Consider the following 24,292-nt stretch of genomic DNA (forward strand, 5'->3'; position numbering starts at 1 on the left):
ACAGAAGTATATGCCAGAAGTTCAGTCCCCACTGTCATCCTATCAGAATGACAACACTGCACAGACAAATGCTCCTGTAGTGTGATAGTGGTATGGAGGGTAGGGGAAAGGAACATCTTTTTTGGGAATTATATTTTATGTTCTTAGCCACTACTGAGTAGTTAATATTTGTATACCTCTGAAAGGAAGAAGAATGCTCCTGTCAGTTGGTATTACAAATCTCTTATTTAATTATTTGTGGCCTTGGGTGTTAGCATTGCTTGAATATGAATCTGGCCTATTCATCTTTATGATAGTACTGAGAGCTCTGCTTATCAATCAGGCTAACTTGTAGTCTTAGTTTGCTTCTTCATAACACCTATCTGTAGTCTCCTGCACTGCACTTAAATTGCAAAATTTTACAGCAGATCTGTCCTTGGAATGCATTTTATACATACAGTCAGGTCCTGCTCTATGATCAGCGCGCTCATAGTAGTGCTACTAGTACTTTTACGGATGTATTATGTTTAAACTTATGTGTAGCCAAACAGAAGTAAAGCAATTATAAAAGCACTAAAATTGGATATAAGTGAGAATGAAGTCTTGAAAGAGTAGGAATTTCTACTAATGGTTACATTGGTAATACGGCATGAACTTAATTTTTTGAAGTTTATGATTAGATGGATTTTTCTCTAAATAGGATGAGAGAAGAGGGTTCCTAAAAAAGCTATTGGAAGGAGGAAGGTGAACATTATGATTGGAAACAAATCACACAGTACATCTGAGAATAAAAGGAGTCAAAGAGATAGCCATCCATCCTCTGTAAGATGCACTGGGTTTATGAATCTAGGATTTGCTAGCGATTCTTTCTTGTCCGTATCGAGAGCTTGAGGATAATGCAAGCTTTTAAGTTCCTGTCCTGCAGGGAACAGACAATGTTTTACCACAGAGACTGTTTGTGGCCAAGATCACAATATATAAAGGACAAAATATCCAAATACTTAGACAGGTTGAATGCACCAGGAGAGTGATGATACAAAGCAATTCTTCCTATTATTTACTACAAGACTGAAGACCCTGGAAAGGTGATGGAGCAGCTCATCCTGGAGGCTATCTCCAAGCACGTGGAGGACAAGAAGGTGATCAGGAGTAGTCAGCATGGCTTCACCAAGGGGAAATCATGCCTAACCAACCTGATAGCCTTCTCTGATGGAATGACTGGCTGGGTAGATGAGGGGGAGAGCAGTGGATGTTGTCTACCTAGACTTCAGCAAGGCTTTCGACACTGTCTCCCATAACATCCTCATAGACAAGCTCAGGAAGTGTGGGTTAGATGAGTGGACAGTGAGGTGGATTGAGAACTGGCTGAATGGCAGAGCTCAGAGGGTTGTGATCAGTGGCACAGAGTCTAGTTGGAGGCCTGTAGCTAGCGGTGTCCCCCAGGGGTCAGTACTGGGTCCAGTCTTGTTCAACTTCTTCATCAATGACCTGGATGAAGGGACAGAGTGCACCCTCAGCAAGTTTGCTGATGATACAAAACTGGAGGAGTGGCAGATACGCCAGAGGGCTGTGCTGCCATTCAGAGAGACCTGGACAGGCTGGAGAGGTGGGCGGAGAGAAACCTCATGAAGTTCAACAAAGGCAAGTGCAGGGTCCTGCACCTAGGGAGGAATAACCCCATGCACCAGTACAGGTTGGGGGCTGACCTGCTGGAAAGCAGCTCTGTGGAGAAGGACCTGGGAGTGCTGGTGGACACCGAGTTAAGCATGAGGCAGCAACGTGCCCTTGCGGCCAAGAAGGCCAATGGTATCCTGGGGTGCATCAGGAAGAGTGTTGCCAGCAGGTCGAGGGAGGTGATGCTCCCCCTCTACTCAGCCCTGGGGAGGCCACATCTGGAGCACTGTGTCCAGTTCTGGGCTCCCCAGTACAAGAGGGATGTGGCACTACTGGAGCAAGTCCAGTGAAGGGCTACAAAGATGATTAGGGGACTGGAGCATCTCTCTTATGAGGAAAGGCTGAGAGAGCTGGGCCTGTTTAGCCTGGAGAAGAGAAGGCTGAGAGGAGATCTTATCAATGTGTACAAGTATCTGAAGGGAGGGTGTCGAGAGGATGGGACCAGACTCTTTTCAGTGGTGCCGAGCAACAGGATGCGAGGCAACGGGCACAAACTGAAACACAGACAGTTCCCTCTGAACATGAGGAAAAACTTTTTCACTGTGAGGGTGACAGAGCACTGGAACAGGTTGCCCAGAGAGGTTGTGGAGTCTCCTTCTCTGGAGATATTCAAAACGCGCCTGGATGCAATCCTGTGCAATGTGCTCTAGGTGACCCTGCTTGAGCAGGGGGGTTGGACTAGATGATCTCCAGAGGTCCCTTCCAACCTCAGAGATTCTGTGATTCTGTGATTCTGAGTTTAGCCTAGATTTTAAAGTTGTATGGCTCTTATCTTGGTGTGAATGTAAAAACATAGGAAGGATATTCAAAGTAGTCTAAACTCAAGCTGATACTTGCTGGGGATATTTTCATTTACTGAGGAGGTTTAAAAAACTCACCAAACAAAACAAAAAAAAACCCTACACCAAAGCATGAGCATGACCCTTTCAGTGATGTTATTCCCAGTTCTGTTTGCTAGCTTGATATGGGATAAAAGGTAAATTGGATATTTCAGAACAACAAATTAAGAGGCTTCAATTGGTTTTGACAATATAGTATCTGAGCAAATCCATTTTTAGGGGAATACTAAAGTAAGAAGCTAGATGGCAGCTTTCTAGGTCAGGAACTGCTAGACCTCCATTATTTTAAACAGCTTGAAGCACTGTAATATTCAGACAGTGTGTAAGTGCTGTTCCAGAAATTTTTACAAAAGGGGTTGTAAAGGGCATGCTTTAGGAACAAAAAATATTATCTCATGTATAAGACACAGGAACTTAGGGATTTAATTTTCTTGAAGGTAACTTGGAATGAAAGAGACAAAATTTACCTAAAACAAAAGATGGGAGTTCTGGTGCATTTTTTAAGGAAACGTAAGTTGCATTTTTTAAAGAACAAACGTTCTGTAAGAACCTCTTTCAGTTAGCTGTTGATGAATGGCTCTCTTGCCTCTTCATGAAGTAGATAATGACTTTGCATGGAATATCAAACTCAACAGACACAGACTATGGTAATGGAAGACAATCCTTTTTTAATAAAGTTATTACATACAAAAGAAAACACTGACAAACTGAAAACTTAATCAAGAAAAAATCACCAGGTTTGGGGAATATTGTCTTTTTTAATGTGCCTGCTAGTTTTTTTTTTCCCTAATTGCTTTCTGAAAGGTTTATTAAGGAATTTCTAGTGAAGACTTTTGGTAGCTGAAGCATAAAGCACTTAATGAGAGCTACAAGCCGTGTACAGATCTGCAATAAATTCATATATTGCTATTATAGATTTCTCTTAGACATTAATAAATCTGTTTTGCACTCCAAATGCCATCTGGAAAAAAGAAAAAAAAAAACTTCCCACAGAGCATATGGATCAAATTTTAGCCAGCAGAGGGAAGATCGTTGACTTGGCACTGGGTACTTGTGACCCACAGGGTACCTTTACAGACAGCCAAGTCATCAGTTTCCCTTTCTGCCAGGCAGTGGCAGCTGACTCTTCTGAAGAATACCTTCTTTGCATTTAAAACCAGAGCATTTTAACTCTAGCAATGATGAATGGGTACTGCAAGTGTCTGTAACTTTGAAAATTCAGTGCTCAGTGTTTGAACTGCAGCAATCTTATTCCTGACAAAAAGGATGACATGACTGAAATTATGCAGAATACTATGGTAGTTGGAAGTACTTCATGGGCCCCTACTCTAGTGAAGTCCTTGAACTAAGTAAGTCAGAACACAAACAACGTACCAAAACAGTACAGGCGAGTGCAGGCTTTTCTTCCCTTGGTGAAAAGGGGAAGACATGTGATGTTAATAGTCGTGGTACTCAGGTATTAAAGAGGTGGGCACCATATAAGAACTTGAATAGAGTGTTGCCACAAGCTTTTTTTTTTGGCTCCTTTTTTCCCCCCTCCCTGATTTTTTTTTTATCCTCTAATGGTTTCTATTTTGTACGGTGCCTATAACTTGAAATGGGCACACCTTTTGTTTTTATGATGCCTCACTAATTCCCTGTGTGCAACTTCCTGCAGCCATTTCTGTTCCCACAGTTCACAGTGTTACACAGATGTGCGTGCTGTATATGGTTTTTATATCCAAATAAACTCCTATGAATAATGTTGTTTGGCTTTAAAGAAAAATATCTACAAAATAAAGCAAGGATCATAGGACAGCACAAAATGGAGAATATTTTATAGTTGGGTTGTAAAGTAATTTAGTGTGCAGTAGCTCATACAAAAAGATTGCTGAGAGTAATATAAAGTTATATGTGTCCCTATCAGTATTTACAATCCAAGAGGTTTTAAAAATATGTCATGCTTCAATATTAAAATGAAAGTTTATTTTTAAAGAGCTGTGTTACTATCAAAATTTTAAAACTCTTTTAAAGTATCTGATTTTAAAACAAGGTTTTCTCCATAACAGCTGAGGGGACAGAGGGGACATACCCAGATCTCTGTGCTTATTTGCAAATCCTCTATCATGTCACAGAGCCTATGCTCTCTGCAGGAGACACCTGCACTCCCATAGTTCAGCAATCAGATCTTTCTTGTTAGAGAGCCGCTGGAGACTTTCAAGTAGAAAACAATAACTTCAGACTTTTGGTAAGGAGCTGTTTTTGTTCTTGTCTCACCAAACTGCCTAGTCTGTGTCAATGGATAACCTGCCTGTTAAATGTTATGGGAGCTGTGGTATTATGGGGTGCATCTGTCGAGAAAGCTAAGTGTGCTGTGTGCTTTTGGCACTGGAAGCTTTCCCACCCACAGTAGCTTTGTTAGCATGTCCCTCACACCAGCTGGAAAGTCTAGATTATATATCTGGGTGAGGATCAGGAGCGGGGGAAAAAAGTCCAGAGAAATAGGTAGCAAAAATGACAACAGATTCCAGAAAGGAACAAAACAAAAACAAACAAACAAAAGCCCTCAAAGACCTTTAGAACTGAGATTTTAACACTGAGATCTTAGGATCTAGCTAAACTGCACAACATGCAATCATAAATAGTTATGCTGTCTTTAAAATCTCCCTTAAAAAGTTCTGTTGTTTTCTATCGGTATTGTTGATTGGCTTGTTTCCTTTTTCAGTCCTTGTATTAGTCTATATACAGCAGTAATCGTTTGCAGGTCCTGGTGCAGTCAGGTCTGAGCAGGTCCAGAAATACTGCTGCTTTGAAAAGCCTCTTCTGTGTGGGGGGTTATAAAGACATATGCTCTGATTTTTGGATGACGGGAGGGAGGCATCATTCTGGAAAGTGGGAGACTTTTATCTCCTGGAGCAGTCTGAGTTTGGTGAGATTTGTGAAATTAAAAACATCCTCATCCGATGGGAATCATTAGAGCCACTATAGAGAACCTGCATCACTGGCAATTACCCTTATGATTGTATGATCCTCATTAGGCTGATTAAACTAGCTTAGGACTGCATTATTTTAGTGGCATCAGGCAAAGCAGCTGTACTTTGCAGGAGACTGTATCCTAAAACTCTGAGCTGATATGAATATTAGAATACTTGCTAACAACATATTAAAAATCCAAATAATGGCTACCATAGAAAACAAAAACTCTACCTCACTGAGTCTGGGATGAATAGTGAAACCGAGCATGTTCCAGCCAAAACACTCCAAAATTCTCCGAGCTACAGCTTATGTTACAGGGTGCACTACAAACTATAATGCAGGCTTACACCTGACCCCTTTCTAGGTAGGGGGTAAGGTTTAGCTCAGTAACCAGGGCTTTGAAGTCAAACAATAGTCAATGGCTGTGGGAGCAGAACTCACAATCTTTTGACTGCTGACAAAATTCATCCTTTTCTCTAATGGTGTTTGAATCGGGAGAGGCATTTGCAGAGCACTGCTTGATTGGGAGCAGGCAGCCTGATTCAGCAGATGTGCTGAATGTTACTAATACCTGGGCATTCTTCAAAGCTGTTTTGTGCTTTTTTTGAAGTCATCTGAAAAATTAAGATGTGCCTTCTTTTAATGTTGATATTTTAAGAGAGGAATTGTGGTACAGTGGAATCAGTTCTTGCAGAAGAACAGAAGTGTCAAATCCTGAGAAGTGTGGTTTTGTTTGCTCTTCTCTGAAGAGGAGAAAAAATGGGTCTGACCCTGCTTTCAGAAAAGGTGAGGAACTAATAACTTGAAGTGGAGAAAGAATAAATACTGCTTCCTTGATGTAGACATTAACTCGCTTTTCCCTGAAGCCACCTGGAAACCTCTCATTTGTTCCAATGAGTTTTGGACAAGGGCCCTTGGCTACTGTAGGGGACTCAACCTGCAACCAGGGAACATCTACATAGCTAGCTGAATTATTTTATTAGGTTCTAACCGGGAATTTCATAAGTATCATTAGAAAGGCAGCGTTTTAAGATTTAAACGTGATAAAGAATGAAGGAAAAGCACTGGCTATAGCCCCAGCGCACACTCTCCCTGTGCTGCGAAGGGCTCGTTCACCTCCCCCCAGTCCCCCACCAGTTCAATGGGTGCCTCTGAGGCCCCTCACGCCGGGCCGCTCCCCCCGCCTCCCAGCAACTTTCAGCCTCGGGGAGGGGGCGAGACATGGGGTCACCGGCAAGCAGGTAGTGCTGCCGGAGAGTGGAGACTCCGCTCCGCCGGGGGAAGGCAGCGGCGGCGGAGAGAGGCCGGCGGAGCTGCCCCCACCCCCCTCCCCCCCCCCCCCGCCCCCCGCTCCCGCCGTTTGCGCGCGGGAGCCCGGGCGTTAACGGGCGCCAAGAGCCGCGGCGGCAACGGCCGCGCGCTGACGGGAGCCCCCCGGCCATTGGCTTCGGGGGCGGCGCTGTCGCTAGGGCGGCAGCTCGGCGGCGCGGCAGGAGCCGCTGCTGTTCCCGTAACCAAGGCGCTGCTGCCAGAGACACACACGCACACACAAAACACTGAACGAAGCGAGCTCGGGGGCCGCCTTTGCAGCTCTTCTCCTCCCTGCACCATGCTCCGCTCCAGGCAGCGCCTGCCCGCCGCTCCCTGAGGGGAGAGCCTGCCGCCTGCCGCCGCCTTGTGCTTAGTTGAGCGGGCGATTCGCAGCCGCCTCGCTCCCCCTGCGCCCGGCTACCTGAGTTAGCGCCGTCCCCGGGACTTGGGCTGCTCTCCCTTCGCAGCGCCAGCGCCTGCCCCCGCTCCTGCTGTGGCAGCCCTTCGGCGGCGGGGGAGTGAGCCGGAGCAGCCGCCGTCGCCGGGGGAGAGGAGCCTCAGCGCCCACCTCCGGAGCTCTTCATGGCGTCTCACCAGCAGACCAGGATCCAAGCCTACCTGGAGAAGAATAAGATCGGGCCCCTCTTCGAGGTAAGGTGCGCTCATCGCCGCCGGCCCCTCCACGGAGGGCAGCGGTGGGGACGGGGTGCGCCCAAGGGCCCCCGCGCGAGCGCAGGTGAGCGCAGGGGGAAGGCGAGTTTGAGGGTCCCTTTGGCGTGAGTCCGGCCGGGAAGGGGAGGGCGAGCCTTTCACACAGGGCACTTCGGCACACGCTACCCTCCCCCCGCCCTCATGCCTCATACCGCACATGTTCCTCAGGAAAGATGATGCGCTTTTAGCCCTCGTATCCCTCTTCCGCATCCCTTTGAACGTCGGAGCTTCGTGCATCCCTTCCTCCCCCTCGCACACATGCTCCTTGGCCCCCTTCCCGGCCTCGTCCCGCCGCAGCAGCGCTGCCCCGTGGCGCGCCCGTGGAGGTGCCCGGCTTCGTTTCCCCACTACCCACGTGCTGCCCCCCACGGCCTGTAAAACAGGTGTCTCCCCGCGGCCATAGTCACCGCAGGCGCCTGGAGGCGCCCCCGCAGCGCTCCCCGTGCCGGGCTGCCTGCGTAGCCGCGGGGCGCTGCAGGGGGCGGTGGGCACGGGGCCGCGCTGTGCTGGGACGGCGACCCGGCCCCGGGGGGGCGTGTAATGGCTCCCCTTACCTGCGATGTGAGGCAGAGGTAACGCTCCCGAGTGCCGCTGTCACGAGGGAGACAGCCCAGGACAGCGCTGAGCGGTGAAACCCGGGGAATGGTGTCTCACGGCCCTGTGGGCAAGACCTGAGGCGAGCAAGAAGGGAGAAACGCACACCTCTTCACCAGGAAATCAAACCCTGAACCGGGCACTTGGGAGTAAATTTGTCCTATGGAAAGTCTGTGGCGATGATGTTTTGTAAAATTTTTATCTGCAGTCATACACTTGGGAGCAGTATTTTTGCTATAGATTCCTTGGTATTACCAAGATGCACGGATGTGCATATTTTACTGTTTCTGTGCATAAACTATAAATACTTATGATTTGAAAAGGTACTAGAGCAATCATGATTATTACTATTCTAACGTCCCTTTTCTAATACTGTTTTTACATCTAAATGCACATATATTATACTCAGCAGTATTATCCTAAGACTTGTCTCCTTTTTTCAGTATTTAACTTGTTCTCAATCAAGCTTACCACATATGAAATTTGTGCATTGCTGGTTTATTGAAGAAAATAGTGTGGTGGATACTTTGTCTTCAGTACATGTTTTGAGTGGCATTTGCAAACCCTTATAAGATTCAAATTTTATTAGAAAACTAATTGCCAGTGGTCAGGTTTTACATTTTGCATGGACTGAAGCTGTTATTACCAATTATGTTGGTTCAGTATTACAAGTGTTAGGTATTTTCATTTCACGATAAATAAGATCCCATTTGAAAGAACTGTAAGTGGATATGAGGGAACAGTTGGTGAATTTTCTGGTTCTAATTTTCATAAAAATTGAAACATTTGTGTGGTTCAATTTCTGTACAGAAGACTTTGTTTTAATCAGTGCAGTTGCTAGGACTATAAAGCTAACTGATTCCTGTTTATTACAATGGGAATTAAGTGCCTCAATGTAGTTGAGGAGCTAGGCCTTTGATAGCTGTCATTTTCTTCCAAATTTTCTCTAATTGACCTGTTGTTTTACACATAAAAATGCAAACAAACTTTACCTGACATCGCTGTTCTGAATCACTGTCCTTTAACCCAGTTTCTCAATAGTGTAAGGTGCTCATTTCTATTAGTGAAATAGTAGGATGCTTTAATTATCAACAGTAGAGGAAAAAAAAGAAGAGGTTGTATTTGTTATAGCATTTCTTATATCACTAAATATTTCACTAATCACTAATAATGTAGAGATTTCATCTTGGTATAAAGAGCCTGTGGAAGGCTCTTCACATCCCTTAAACCTTGTAGACTGTCTACAGGTTGTTAGCATGCTCTGCTATACCGTGAAGAAATTTTTATGCCAAACCCACATAGACTTCAATAGTAGGGAGTGAATTTAAGATACAGGGCTGTAGCATTCATGCAGCTGGCAAAAGTTATTTTAATCCATAACACTGTGAGAAAAAGGATCTTAATTCTTTTCTTCTCCACTTCCTTAATAGCCACATCTTCTACCTAAACTCTATTGGTGTTTATTTCTTTTTGGTAACGTGGTTTTTGTTCTCAACAGTTTTTTTGGAGATTTACGACTTGTACTTGATCTTGTAGTCCTTAGTAAGGGAGAGGCATGTTTCTAAAGTTACTGAGAATTGATCAAAGACTATGCATAGGGTGAAGCTTATACTCTATGCTAGTATTCCTATTGCATATGGAATTGTTGCATATCGGGAATAATGTATGTTCACAGTCAGATATATTCAGTAATACGTCAGTTTTCCACATCTGTAGAAGTTCTGTCACATCATGAAAAAAGACATGCACCTCAGCTTTCATTCAGAAACAACTAGCATTGTCTTCACACTGTTTCTGATAGGTTTACCCCCCTTCTGGTTTCGATGCTAATGAATCACCATTGTCATAGATGACAGCCATCTTCTTTTGCAGGGAGTACTAATTTTCTAATATCAAGTCAGAACAGAGTAGACTTGGATTCAATTTTCTGCAGTGTTATTTGCTGAGCAGACTATAATTGTTCAATACATACTTCAACATTTTAGGGAATGCATAAAATAATAGTGGGTAACTAAGGGCAATCACAAGAGAGAAGAAAACGAAGGGAGAACACGGAGGCTTTTTAAGAAGGCAGCAGTGGTGATGTGTGAATAGATCATATTGCACACCTGCACAAATGAATGATAAGTGATCAGGAGGAATATCACTGTATATCTTAGATGATTATGCTGGCACAGTGAGCTGATGGCAGGAATACCAGGCTGTTTCCTGATGATGAAGTATAATTGCCCTGTATTATAGTCAAGAGCCGTAGATGCTGTTAGTTGTTACTTGGTCATTCTGTTACAGTTGCCTGCAGTTTTTCTGATAATGTATCTTTTCTCCTTTCTGTCCTGTGTTTTTTTCCCTCTTTTACCATTGTTAGGGCTTTCTATACTTCATTAGCCAGCAGCATCTACCTATTCTTTGGGACTTCATCTTTTGTACCTTTGGCATATGCTGTTTATGGAGATGAGTACATTTTACTTCTTCATTGAAGTTTTGTGTGATTTGAACTTGTATTATCTTTCTAATTTGTGTAAAAGAGAAGTATTCAAAAGAAGTACTGATATGTGAGATGCAAGAGGACTATAGGCCCTTCCTTTGTTAAAAAGTTGTTTCTATCTCTGTATAACGAAAGGTAGGAGTAACCTTCTGGAAAAAGAATTAATGAGCTTATCAGACTGACTCAGCAGGCATCACTCTCCTACTGACTACCAGTATCTCTTAACGTATTGTAGAAAGTCCTATCCAGCCAACTATAAAAGGTAATTCCCAGGTTCGCTTCACTACAAACATTTTTACCAGTTAAATTCTTATTTATGGCTTAAAGGTGGGAAGGGAGGTGGGTGGGAATTAGTGTGTACATCTAAGACTGTGTCGATTTGGGGACTTCAAGACAGATTTTAAAGCAACCTAGATCCTTTGGCACCATTTCCCCCCATTTAATGTAGGTCCTCAAATCATGGCTTTTCAAAATTCTACTTTAGCTGCTATTTCAGCTTACAGGTGCCTAAGGTTTTTTTGTGGTTAAAATTCCTTGTGAACCTATAGGCAACTTCTAAATGCCCCAAGCCATGCAGGTGTTGGTAGTGCTGACAGTAATATGGTCTTAAGCCAACCCTCTAAATTCTGTCAATTTTCATGAACTAGCTCTTTCTTATCTTATCCTGGTTTGCAGGGCTTCTTTTTTTTTTTTTTTTTTTTCCAAAAAAACGCAAAACAAAAGGAAAAGGGAACGGAAGTCAAAACGGGGCTTGTTCCTTTCAATTTTGAAAGCTTAGTCTTCTTCCTGTAAGAGTTTATTGGTCTCTGAGAATACTGTGGTTGGATACCTAGTTTAGATTTGAGGAATGCCCTTTAGAAATGCCTCTCTTCTGAGATTTTGTGGCAATACTCAGCATAGCATTACCTGATCTTTTTTTACGTTGAACTCTTGGAATGTAACAAGAATTCTAAATGTGAATTATTTCTGAGAAGAAGCTTCACTGTTGTTTTTTTCCATCTTTCTGAAATGTGAACAGGAGGTGTGTGCTTAAAATTGGCTGGGACAGAGTATTCAGAATCAGCACCCACTCATTTCTGTCTGAGTGAAGTATTGACCCACTTTGCATTTCAAGCATCCAATCCAACAAATTCCTTTCTTGTACTAGTAATCTCAATGAATAATCCTGACGTGTCAGTATCTACACTTCTAGACTTCTGTACCTCCCTGTCTCTTCAGGATCCAGTTGTGCTCCTAGGGACCTATTTTCCTATGAATTTGAAAGCTGGATGAGCAGTCTTAAGAACAGATTGCAATAAATTTTCGAGAGCTCCAAGATAAATTTAGTGTTTTTCTTATTTATAGAACTGCAGCTAAAAAAATTGAGCAGGTATATTGTTGTCATGCAAACCAGAAAACTCTAATTCCTTTGAGCTATAAAAAGCCAAATCAACTCTTCTGAAAATAAACATACCAAAACCCTGGTTATCTGAGAATTGTTTTCTCAAAGAAATGTGGGCTTGGAACTATAATTTTTCATTTTGAACAAAATAAAGACTAAGTTCATACTACCAGAGTTAGCTTGTTTCCTTTTAGCAAACAAAATTCCTGAATGAAATATAAAAGGAAACTAAGTGTTTTATATTTAGTGTGATTTTTTTTTTTCTAAATGAGATAGTATTATGCACGTATATTATCCATTGACTTCCTGTAGATAATTTAACCAAAATAACTGTATTTCTAACTTTAAAAATAAATATAAACATGGGCACATTCTAATGCATCTGTTTGATGAATAACAGCATTTATAGTGTGCCTCGTGAGTCAATTAGTCAAAGTTTGTGAGTGAATCTTGGAGTTTGGATCATTTTTTGAAGCAACCTTTGCCCTCAGGTCTTAAATACACAGCAGTAGAGACTGTCAAGTTCAGCAACCCAGTTACCAGTTTAAGTTTTCTTACAGTGTGAAATTGTTTAAGGTGTAATATCTGCGAGGTAGATCATACTGATGCTCTTACAGAATTGTTTTCTTTTGGATTTGCTCAAATTATCTTTTATTTTGGTTTTATGCTTAATTGGGTAGATTCTGTTCCTAGCATGCAAGAGTCTACTCTGGATCGTGTGAATTTATACAGAGAAACATTTCATTTCAGGCAACTAGATGAAGTACTGAAAAACTTTGTCTTTCAAAGGCTCCATGAACATAATTTTAGGTACAAAGTGAATGTTGTACTACTAATTCACATTGTTTCACCCTGGCATTCCCTTTTTCAGAGGAGCCGATAGTAGCTGTTTTTTGAAGGGGATGTGCAAACCATCAGTGATCTAGAAATGGCTCACAATGTTACACAGTGGGGAGTAGGGAATCATAAATAAGATTTAACTTTTTTTGTCGCCTGCTACAGTAGGCCTTTGTGGTAGCTTTCATGTGCACTGAAGTAAAAGACCTGCTTAAGAGGAATGAAAACAAAATGGAAGGAGTGTTCTGAGATGCAGACACATCCTTTGCTTTTCAGAATATTCGCTATGCATTCAGATGGTTGCCTTAGCAAAGTTGTCTTTAAGGCAAAACAAAGAGTGAAAACCCTAGTGAAAACTATAGACAGACTCTTTTCTGTTAGCAAACAGTTCCATGAGCAGTTGCTTTATGCTTTTTGCTTGGATTTTGTGGTGACAGCAAAGTGCAAAAGTTGAGTGAAATTTTCCCATGCATGGGGCATTCAGAATGCTTCTCCCCTGTGGAATCTGAGCTTAAGAAAAGAGTTTTTTCCTGAGTGAGAAGAATAATGTGTTTTGTTCCTGCTACCTGACTACTTAATCTCATAACATTTGAAAGAACTTGCATTTTGGGAACTCTTCTCTGGGAATTTGACTGAAATTAGCCAAAATTTTAAAAAATTAGTGGAAAGGGATAGTGAAGGAGATTACAGGTACAGGTGTGCATGTGTGTGGTCACAAATATACACATGATAATCACATAAACCTTGTTTCCACAGTGGCAAAAACATTACTTTTCTGAAAAGAGGTGTTTTTTTTTAAAATTGCCTTTTTAAATTGCATAGACATTGTATAGACAATATATATATGCATTGTATAGACACATAATATGACTTTGATTTGATTTCTTTATCAAATGAATAGTAGTAATTAAATTTAAGAATTGTATCTAAAATACAGAATGATAAAATTAACTTAAAATGAAGGCTGCAAAGTAGTTTCCTTTCCTTATATTAACTTCTAATGTTTTTAAACCCTCACAATGACAATTAAGTTGTTTCTTGAGAGGGGGAGCAGAAGGCATAACTAGTTCACAATAAAAAATTAATTGTCCTTGAAAGTATTGTAACAAATGTGGATTTTTAGGCATTTGTGTAAATTCTTATAGTCATTCTTGTTGCTTGTTCTTGTAAAAAGGAGGTATTATGCATTGGGAATAAAAAGTATTTATCTTAAATTGTTTAACTGAGTGCTTGTATAAATGGACATATGTGTAGTTATTTATATTGTTTATACATATGTTGATTTTAAACAGCCCTGTTCACCTTATTCTTGGAAATAATTTTGCAACATTACATCATTCTAAATTTATCATTATTTTCTTGCTTTGTAGCTGGGAAACTGAGGAGTAATTCTTAATGGAATTGCTCACCATCATTTACCAGCAGAGCCTCACTGCTCTGTGCTAAGGTCTAGAGCTAACACATGCTTCTGTTTAAAATAAAATGCCAGGACTCTAAGGTTTTTACTGTAGGACATGCACTGGAACAATGATGGTTTTGAATTTTTGTTTAGCAACCACTGTAGTAATGAATCAATCTGAATCAAAATAAGCCCATTACTACTACTATTTTTTCTTTTTGTCACATTATGAAGTCTCTTTCAAGTTTCAAATGATATTTAATAAATGGTGTTAAATAAATTGGAAGTGAGCCTCTTCAGCTGTTTTGTTTCTTTTGATTAATCCAATCTTTTGTTACAAAGGACAAATATAAATGTCAAATATTAAATAAAAGAAACTTCAATGGCTTTAACTCAATCTTTATTTTTTTCTTGTGTGTTCTTTGTTGTTACTGGTTTATGCTTTTCCTAGTGTGCTAGACACTATCAATACCCCAGAGTCAGCACAGTCTTGGTCTTTTGTTTTTTTAGCACCTCCTAGATGGAATACAATTCTGAAAGGTTTGGGCAGCCAGTACCTTAAACAGAATTTCTACAGCATGCAGAGCACTTCTGTACTGTTACAAAACAAGTGGGTTTCTTAGTTAGCTTCTTCATTTCAGTATGATATCTGTGATTTACAGATTGGCTGAATGGACACACACAGCGTGACAGAAGACATGCCTGTTATTAGTGATTGCTTCTTTTAGAATGGTACTTTGCAAGCTGAAGCACTCAAAAATTGAGTTAGAAGTGTAATATTCAAGAGCATCTTAATATCACATTGCTTTACATCCCACCTCTAATCATATTTTCTCTTTTTTTTCCATGTCTTTGCTTCTCACTTGCTCCTTTCTGTTTTTTGTCTTGTTTATATTCTCACATCTTTTTGTTGAATGTCCAGTCCTCCAGTGGCCAAATGTGTATCTCTTGTTTCCTCATTATGTCCACTGTTCTTTGCTTTTTTTCTTCGGTTTTCTTCCATTGTTGCATTCCATCATTGAGGGTTAATGGAGATATTTTATTATCTCTGGACTGGAGAGATGGCTTCAGGCATTTTTGTTTCGCAACTTCTGGACCAAAGACTGCCCAAAACCCTTAATGTCTGTACTATCCAGATAGAAATGAGGTATTATCTACTGTATTCAGTATTCTCCCCCTTGCATACAGTTGCACTATTTTCTTGTTCTCCTAGCCATGAAATATGAGGGAGGAATGTCTTCTCTGCTACCAGAAACTGTGAGAAACAGTTGCAACCTTGCTAGAAGGAAAATTATTTTCAAATACTGTTGCTGTAGGAAAATGTTGGCCTCTTGATGAAGGCACTGTGCTGTTTCAGACTTACTGAAAGTAAATGAAAAGTAGCATCCATTTGATAGGAGGAATAAAATTCATAAGTTTAATTCCAGGATGTACAAGCAGAGCATGATCATTTGAAAAGCACACCTATGTCTTTGACATGACCACCCAAAACATCCATGTTTGCTCTCAGTATGAAGGACAATATCCTTATTAAAAGCTTGCAACAGACACCTTTTAATGTCTTAACTTCTATGGCAGGTACCTGTATGCCATGCTGTGTTAATTTCTCTTTTGGCTACTCTGTTTCACTGAACATCAGTTTTTAGTTCCATCCAAAGATGTTCAGGCAGAGTTGTTAGGCTAAAGTTATACTGCATCTCTGGTTTTGCTTTTCTGTTATTTTGGTGTTTTTCTTTCACTGTTCACATAAAATGCAAAGTATCATCTTTGCACTAAACATTTATTATACTTTCCAGTGAAACACTTGAGTTTTGAACATAACCTTACATACCAATGTAAGGAAAACATGTTACAATTGTAGGAAATGCCCATACAAAATAAACAATGCATATAAATTTGCTGATCTATACTATGTAGAGGACTATTTTTCATCAGTCATCTCTTGCAAAATTTTTGTCCATATGGAGAGAGGAAATTGTTACCTTCTTGTGTATTTACGTGCAGGATTCTTTCTCTCTCCTCTTTCTGCCAGCTCCCTGCAATATTCAGTGAATTAAATCACTCTATTCACTCACCAGATTTTTCTGTAGTAGCTGGAACAATAAGCTTATCAAGCTCTTTTGTTAGCTTCTGGAGGAGCTCTTTTCTGGGGCAGGATTTTGGGTCTTTCAGCTGTTTTGGAGCCTTTTTAATTGAATAATTCCTCCCCTCATAGCTTGTTTTACTCCAGGTGCTCTGGAGTCAGAGATTCTGAGGCTGATCTGGTAGCCAGTTGCTGCAGGTCCTGCTCATCTTCAACTGTGGCTGCCCATTCCTGCTGTTCTTGTTCCAGCACTGGTGGTTGTCTGATATTACCATTATCCAGTTTAGAGAGTTGAAATAGAAGAAAAGGAATCCTGCAAAAAAAGTGAAGAGTGTTGTGTTGGTTTAGCTCAGTGGCTCGGCATGTGGTCTGATGAGGAGCACACCACTGGATCAGAAGAAAAAGTAAAAGTATGTGGCCAGAGGGTGAGGGCAAGGAGAGGAACACAGCTGCTTTTTTTCTGTATAGAAGAAGCGTAAAGTCAGCTTCGTATGGCTCCTGCCTTTTAAAGGTGCAGCTCCCCATAGGGGTGGGGAATGCCATGGAGCTCAGCCTGATTGCTTCTGTGAAGGAACCACAGCAGCAGAGGGAATTTAATAATTTAGGGAATATGACCTAATGGATTAGGTGAAAATGGACCACACAAATACTCTGAGTGTGGAAGTGAGAAATGATAGGAAATGAAAAGGGGTAAGATGATAAAGATTAATGCTATGTTGCCAAGACATTATTCTTCTATTTTTTTCTTATAATCTCAGTCCCTAGAGTCAAATGGTTACCTGGGATCTCCTCTTTCCTTTTTTAAAGTAAGGTTCTAGTGCTGTGCTGAAGGCATAACTGAAGAATGAGAAATACAGAGCAAATACAAGAAATTATAACTTTTTATCATCTAAAGAAATGTTCATGTTTTTGGTGCAGGATTCATACTTTTAATAATTGATCTTGGCCATACTGCTTGAGTATATATTTTCCAGGGAGTTACAGGTGTTCTTAACTATTAATATTGACTGCTGTGACACAAACTCCTCCATCACACGTTGTGTTGTACTCCTTTGGATAGCATTGCATCTCAGGTGACATTCGTGTGAGTGGAGGGGTAAACTGATGACTGTGAAGGATTTCTCTGGTCACATATTCATCTCAAAGAAAGAAAACCTGAATGATATTTAAGTTCCATGTTTTTTTGGTGCACTAATGCAAAAAAACCTGCTCTGTATTGTTGATAGCAGAATTCTTCATAAAAGTCTAAATAAGTTAAGATGGCTCTTTGGAGACTTGCGAGATGGTTCATAGAACTGAAAAGGAAGGATAGTTTCATTTGGAGATAACCTTAGGAGAGAACATATGCAAGCAATTATGGATAAGCAGGTTAGGAAGAAATAAATTTAATGTGATAGATTCTGTGACAGTTTTGTAGAGACAGAATTTAGGGACAAGGGTGTAGGTAAGGCTAGAGTTTAATTTGAAGAAGAAGAGTGGGAGAGGACAAGATTACTGGATTTATATGACTGGGATTACTGGGATTTCTCAGATTGAAATATTTGTGTGTGTATGTGTGTTTGCAAGAGTGCACACACTATGCAGTGCATGTAGGCGCTCTGAAGCATCAAGACATACCTGAGAATCCCACGTGTGCTGTGCAAACATCCTGTACAAATGCAGTAGGTGCTCTATGTTCCTATTCAGCCACATTGTTTTAACTGCACATATCCAGGCCAGTTGGGTGTGACATGCTTGATCCACCCAGTGTGACCTGGGTATGTATCTTCCTAAATATTTTAGATTCTTGTCATTACTGCTCTAATGAGAACAAAGAGGGCACATCCAGGGAAATGCAAGCTGAGGACAATAGCATGTTTTTTGCAGGTGCAGAGATTCCTTTGTGACTGCTGTCATGAAGTGCTACCCATAATTGCTCTGAGGATGAACTCTGCACATGACTAACTGTGGAGAGAAGGCAAGCTACAACTCACTCAGTGTAAAGACATAGCCCTTTGCATGATGTAGAGCCCCCAGAAAAGAACTGTATTTCAGAGCTCCTTCTAAGCTCCTCCTAAGACTGCCTTGGTTCAGAATAATGCCTGTAGGTACAGTCTACTGCAATGCGTAAGATAGTGAAGCTATCAGACTAGGGCTGAGTGCAGACTTACCAATACAGAGGAAAGCAAGGATACACAAAGAGAAGACAAAATTGCCTGGGCAACAGATTTAATCTAGACTTCTTATCCTGTGAAGCAAGAATACCTGAAAGAGAAAGATTGCAGGGGAGAAAAAGGAACAAAGGTAAATAAGAAACTCAAGAGAACTTGTTTTCTTATGTGTTTCCCTATGATAAAAGAAAAAATATTAGAAGAATGAAGTTGGTTAAAGTGAAGATCAGCTTAACATTTACTTAAACACTGAAGAAAAACTTAAGTCAGTAGAAGAAATAGAATATACAGTAGCCAGGGTCCTGAAATGGCAGTTTGTTATCTGACTTCTGTTTTTATTTCTACTACTGATGTCCTGCTGCATTGCTTAGATGTATTATTCTGTGCTTGTGTTTACCCATCCTTTGTCTGTCTTGTTTATCAGCACGAGACTGCAAACTCCTCTGGTTCTCACAGTTTTTGTATGGTTTAGGAGTTTTCACAGCAAGGCCCTGAGCTCATTATGGCACTTATGCTTCCTGTTCTTTCTTTGTACTGCTTCAATGCCTGGTAGCGCTATTAATCCCACTAATTGGTGCCACACATTTAAAAAATTGATTTCTCCTCCCCTCTCCCCTGCTTCGTGTGGCCATTCAGAACACTGACAAGTCTCAGGGTTGCAATGCAGTCCATGTGAGCACGTTCTGTTCCCACAGGGAGCTCTGTTGCAGTTGATGAGGCCATGATTTACAAGAGTAAGGCCTTAACTTGTAACCAGGCAGATTTAGTCTTCCATTAAAATTCCAGCAATCAAATCATCAGGAAGCTTTAATTTGACAATCACTGTCATGGCTGGAAACTTACTTTGTTGTGTCAGAAACAAACAAGTAAAAATATATGCAAGTGTTTTGCAGGCATTGTTTTGTTAATAAAAAGAGTTAGAAAATGAAGTTAACAATGCTTTGGCTGGCATTAAAAATATCTCTACAACCCTAAAGCCTAGAGTGTCTTCTAAAATTACCTTAGTCAGTAAATAGATCTCAGCTTCTAAAGTGAAGGGATTGCTAGTGGTCAAAGCCGTTGCAATCTTGGTGGTAGAAATACCTGATGTGAGATGATGGACCTAACTACAGTTAAAAGTATAGTTCAACTACCCTCCCCCCTAAAAATCACTTTTACTGACAATTTAAAGTTCTCAATTGTTAATACACTAATATTTATTTAAATATGTGATGAGAGCATCCACTTAAGGCTGTAGCTTTCTTGGAGAATATACTCCTTTAGTCTTTTCTTTTAGAACCTAACTTAGAGGACAGCTAATGGATGTACCAGTTACTGTTCTGTGCTGACTGATTGTCTCTGACAGTTTACCTGGAGGAGATACTCAAAGGTGCAAATGACAATTTTTGGAAATATACCCGTTTCGTTTATATGCTACTGCTACTTTGCTCAGGTGGGAAAATTAATTAAAAAAATGGATCCATGTGATTCAAATATTAGGGCTCACTATTTGTGATGACCTCTTTTAAAACTATTTTTGTTTTTTATTGCCATTTTTTCTCCTGTCAAAAATATTTATTCATTAGTTTACATTTTTATTACACAGGTTCATTTTTTTTCCATATTTCATACTTGCATTTTGCATAGAATAAGAATGGTTTTAATATTGCTGTCATATATGTAACCTAGTTAACCTATAACTTATAGAGTAGAAAGTACATCCTGCTTATGTAAGCTGATATTTATTTAGCTGTCCCCATTATCTCAGACCTACTTTATTTGTGGGCATGATATGGTGTCAGCCTTAAGCCTGTGTGACCAATGCACTTGCTCTCCCAAAGGCCAAACAGCATCCTCTCATTTCAGGGACTTTTTGCAGCTCAGTATTGACATAGTTCTCAGTTTTCAGCTGTTCCTTAAAGCTAATGTGAGCGAAATTTTTCACATTACTTATTTAGGTGAAGATTCTGTAAAGACTTAGGCCTGCAAGTAACTTTTGAACAGAACAAATCATGAGTAATCCATGAGAAAAATCATGAAGATAAAACTATTTACATGCTTCAGCTTTTTTCCGGTAGCTTTATATACAAATCTAGATTTCAGTGAATCTCATTTCAGCATGTGAGTAATGAAGTGCTGGTGATATACCAAGAGGTAAAAAGGAAAAAGATAAAATAACCTGATCAATAATAGTTGAGTCACTTGTACATTAGTTAATGTCTTTTTATGCACTTTTTTGTGTGTGCTTAGGATGCAAGGTATGCCACCTCAAATTCCTTTGTAATGACATGCTGCTGAGCAGATGAGAGTAGGTCTAAGAAAATGAAATTTATAGTCATCATTTTTGGTAGGTAGTGAGTTGAGAAGCAATGTGCAAATTAAATCTGGGCAGAAATTTTTTGTTCTTTTTTTGTTCTTGTTGAAAAGCACAGTTCCTTCAAGTTGTGTTATAGAATATGTTTTTAGAAGCAATATGTGGTTACTGTGATAAATATAAAAAAGTGAACCAAAGTAGGTTTGTGTGAGTGGTTTATAAACCTAACTTTGAATTCTTTTAATTTTTTTTTACTTTGAAGCTTTTTTTATTTTAACATAGGAAATGAGATTTGAAGAAAACAAACAAGAAATTTATCCAAATGGAAAATGAAGAAGACAGAACCCAGTTATGTGCAATTGTAAACCAGGGACAAATACAACCCCAGCCTGAAGGGGAATCTGCAGCAGGTGTACAGTGCTGAGTGCTTAGAACATGCATTTGGTACGGGACCATCTCTTCTGTTAAACCTATGCTGGGCTGTGTCCATCGTGTATTGTCAACAAAGTTTGATATTTTCCTGTGTAGAACACACCAGACAAACTGTTCTTCCACACGGGCTCTTTTTTTCCTTCTTTTGTTGAAGAGAGGAGTCATTTTCTGGGGTACTCTTTTTCTGGGCGTGATCATGGGACATCCAGCCCCTGAGGAGGAAGTGTCTTGTTTGAGAAAGTCTTTCATTCTCTTTTTCCTGAGAAGTTGTGTGAAGATCTGCTCTTCCACATGGTGCTCCAGAGGAAGGGAAACAGGCTTTGCAATATGCTGAGTCTGAAAGGCTTGGGAGTGGGGTAATAGGCTTGTCTTCTGTCTCCTCTGATGATGATCAGTAGATCTCTCTATGATTTGTAACATCACCTGTATAAATGGAATTGTGTGCCAGTTAGAGGTATTTTTTGGCTCTGTGATTCCAGTAGCCAAACGTGGGTGAAAAATTCATTCAAAGAATGGTTCCACGTAAGATGTTTTAACTGTGCGTGGGCAAAGGGAATTAATGTTTGGATATGGAAGTAACTGGATTACTTTAATGGAAGACTGTGCTGATACAAGTGTTCAAATTGAATCTTCCAGGATTAAAATAAAGCATAATATTTCTTATATGAACAAAGCTAAAGATTACTTAGACATCAGTGCTGTCCTTAGTGTGACTAATGAGTTATGCCTGCCATTCTTGTGTTTTCATGCCTTTTAGGGATTATTATGGTGGCTTTTTCTGGGTGTATTTTCAGTTGTGCAGTAGGAATGTAATAGGTTTTCCTTCCTATATAAAACTAGGTATACGGCTGGTGAAGAACTCCACTATCTTGATGTTGTTACGCTGGCTTCAACAAGGAAAAGGTACCATATTGGGCTAGGAATTGTCCAGACACATTGCAGAAGAGAACTCTTGCCCAAGGATTTTAGAGTTTTATTTCAAGGCGGCACAAAGCGGGTAGATGAGGTAAGCAAATAAATGTGGTGATGGGACCTTGGAGGAACAGTAGTACATGCTGGCATTTTTCAGAAGATAAGCTGGGTGCCTGCTTTGTAACTCTAGATTTGTCTGTGTAAGAGCAGTCAATTAGACAGCTTGCTGTTCATCTTTAGTAGACTATCTATTCTGTGGGGTTCTAGCCTTAGACTTGCCAGGTCTGTGTGTACTCAGACCTTGACCCTGAAGTGTCTGCCTTTTCAGGAGAATCCCAGAATCATGGTCTGGGGATTGTTCTATAACCCCGGGCCACTTGCCAACAGAGACAGAGACATGAGGCAGCAACTGCTTGCACCTCCACAGGCCTCAGGCCAAGCAATGAACCTGGTAGTGCCAGTGGGAACCAGTTTGGGAACCCTGGAAGGGTCAGTTTGGGAACCCTGGAAGGGTGGCTGGGGGAGTGTGGTACACGGGCAGTTCCAGGCTCACGGTTAATGTTTCCTTTCCTTAACATTTCTGGTTTTGCTTCTCTCATACCTGATTCTTAATGGTTCACATTGCACTCTAAACCTGAATACTTCAAGCCTGCACTGTTTAGGTCAAAATGGACATCTGTGTGTCTTTTTCCCTGTATAGAGCTGTGCCCAATCTTCAATTTGTTTTTTAGTTTGAATATGATGGGATATTCATTCTCAGAAGTCTCTCTGCTTTGAGCATAAAAAGTATCTTATTTTAATTTGTCTTGAAATGAAGAGATTATCCATGAAGGCAGAAAATGTTAGTAATCTGTCACAACTTTGAAAATAATATTAAGAAAAAAAAAGATATTATTAAAGCAGTTTCTCTGTCTTCTCGCTTGCTAATAGGGAAAGTCATACAAGTAATTTTGGCTTAAATGATGGATGTTAAAAGTGCATATGGAAGCAATCACAGCTGGATTTTATTTCAAATTGAACTGGAATTATTAACATATATTCCCAACTGGGGCTGAAGATAAATGCAGGTACATTGATACCCAACAGAAATATGACAGTTGCCAGTATCCCATGGTAGCACATAATACATAGTAGTACATAAAATGCTGGAAGTTCCCTATGATTATAAAAAAATAAACAATTTGGTAATGAATGCCAATGGATAAGTTAAAATAACTGCGAGTGTAAAAGTGTTACTTAAAATAGTAAGTGGAGAGATTTTTATTAGCCTTTTGCACGTAGTATAAGTTATGTAGAACCAAACTGATTATGACTGTGTGTTCTCATAGGCATTTGAGACCTATCAGATATCTGCCTGCAGATATTCTTCAATGGCTTTGGTGATTATTCTGACAAGATACTGTGTATTTTTAATTACCTGTAAAAGGCAGATTGGCATGACCTTTACTGTGGGGGGAAAAAAGGAAACAAGTAGCTTTATTTCACATATAAGCAGTTACTTGACTGATTTAACCTTTTGTATTCTTAACATGCTATATTAACATCAACTTGATCAATACTCAGCCTCATTTAAAGAGTTCCAGCCACATACGCAATATGTAAATTCTGCAAATATGAACAAACCCCTTGTATTTTGCTGTGGTAGAAATGAATTTCTGTATTTTCCTATGGCAACAAATTCTGACCTTTCCAGTGCAGAAATCTCTGTTGTATCAGTGCATACTAAGCATTTAGTTCTATTTAAAAACTGACTACAATATTGATATGAAGTCTCATGAGACCAAGTCAGTTTCTCACTGGTAAATAATAGGAAATTAAGATACATATCTGAATAGATACTCGTCTATACAAAGTGTATGAATAAAACTTTTAATTAGACTGAGTATTACCAACAATTGTTTAGGTGCTGCATTAAAGGAAAGTGCATTAATTTAAGTAAAAGCTAAGTATCAGGGAGCATCTGTCAACCTCACTGGATTTTTTTTTTTGATGATCATTACTGGAGCAAGTTTAAGTTTAACTTATGTAGGCAGCTAAAGTCAGGAAAATTAAAATTTTATTAGAACTTCTCAACTCTGGACTGTGGTTCAAACTCCCATTCTCCATTTCATGTCACTGTGATTGCTGGCTATTAATTGAACTTTTGTATGAATATTTTAAAAATTCTTGATCAAGATTAAAAAACCCTGAATGCAATTTTAAAATTATTTTAGTAAATAGAGCTAATAAAGAATATTAAAAATTTGGGCTATACACA

The 24,292-nt window shown here is 40.1% G+C and overlaps 1 protein-coding gene across 1 annotated transcript in view; it reads left to right on the forward strand.

The window, feature by feature from the left end:
* The first annotated feature begins 7,340 nt into the window (after positions 1 to 7,340).
* Positions 7,341 to 24,292, forward strand: part of CUNH8orf34 (chromosome unknown C8orf34 homolog) — a 154,338-nt gene continuing 137,386 nt past the window's right edge. Inside the window, exon 1 of the mRNA XM_026076954.1 lies at positions 7,341 to 7,409. Within this exon, the coding sequence (XP_025932739.1) occupies positions 7,341 to 7,409 (69 nt within the window). The remainder of the gene's footprint in view (positions 7,410 to 24,292) is intronic.

Source organism: Apteryx rowi, unplaced genomic scaffold (genome assembly GCF_003343035.1).
Source record: "Apteryx rowi isolate R43461 unplaced genomic scaffold, aptRow1 scaffold_444, whole genome shotgun sequence".
NCBI classification, from domain to species: domain Eukaryota; kingdom Metazoa; phylum Chordata; class Aves; order Apterygiformes; family Apterygidae; genus Apteryx; species Apteryx rowi.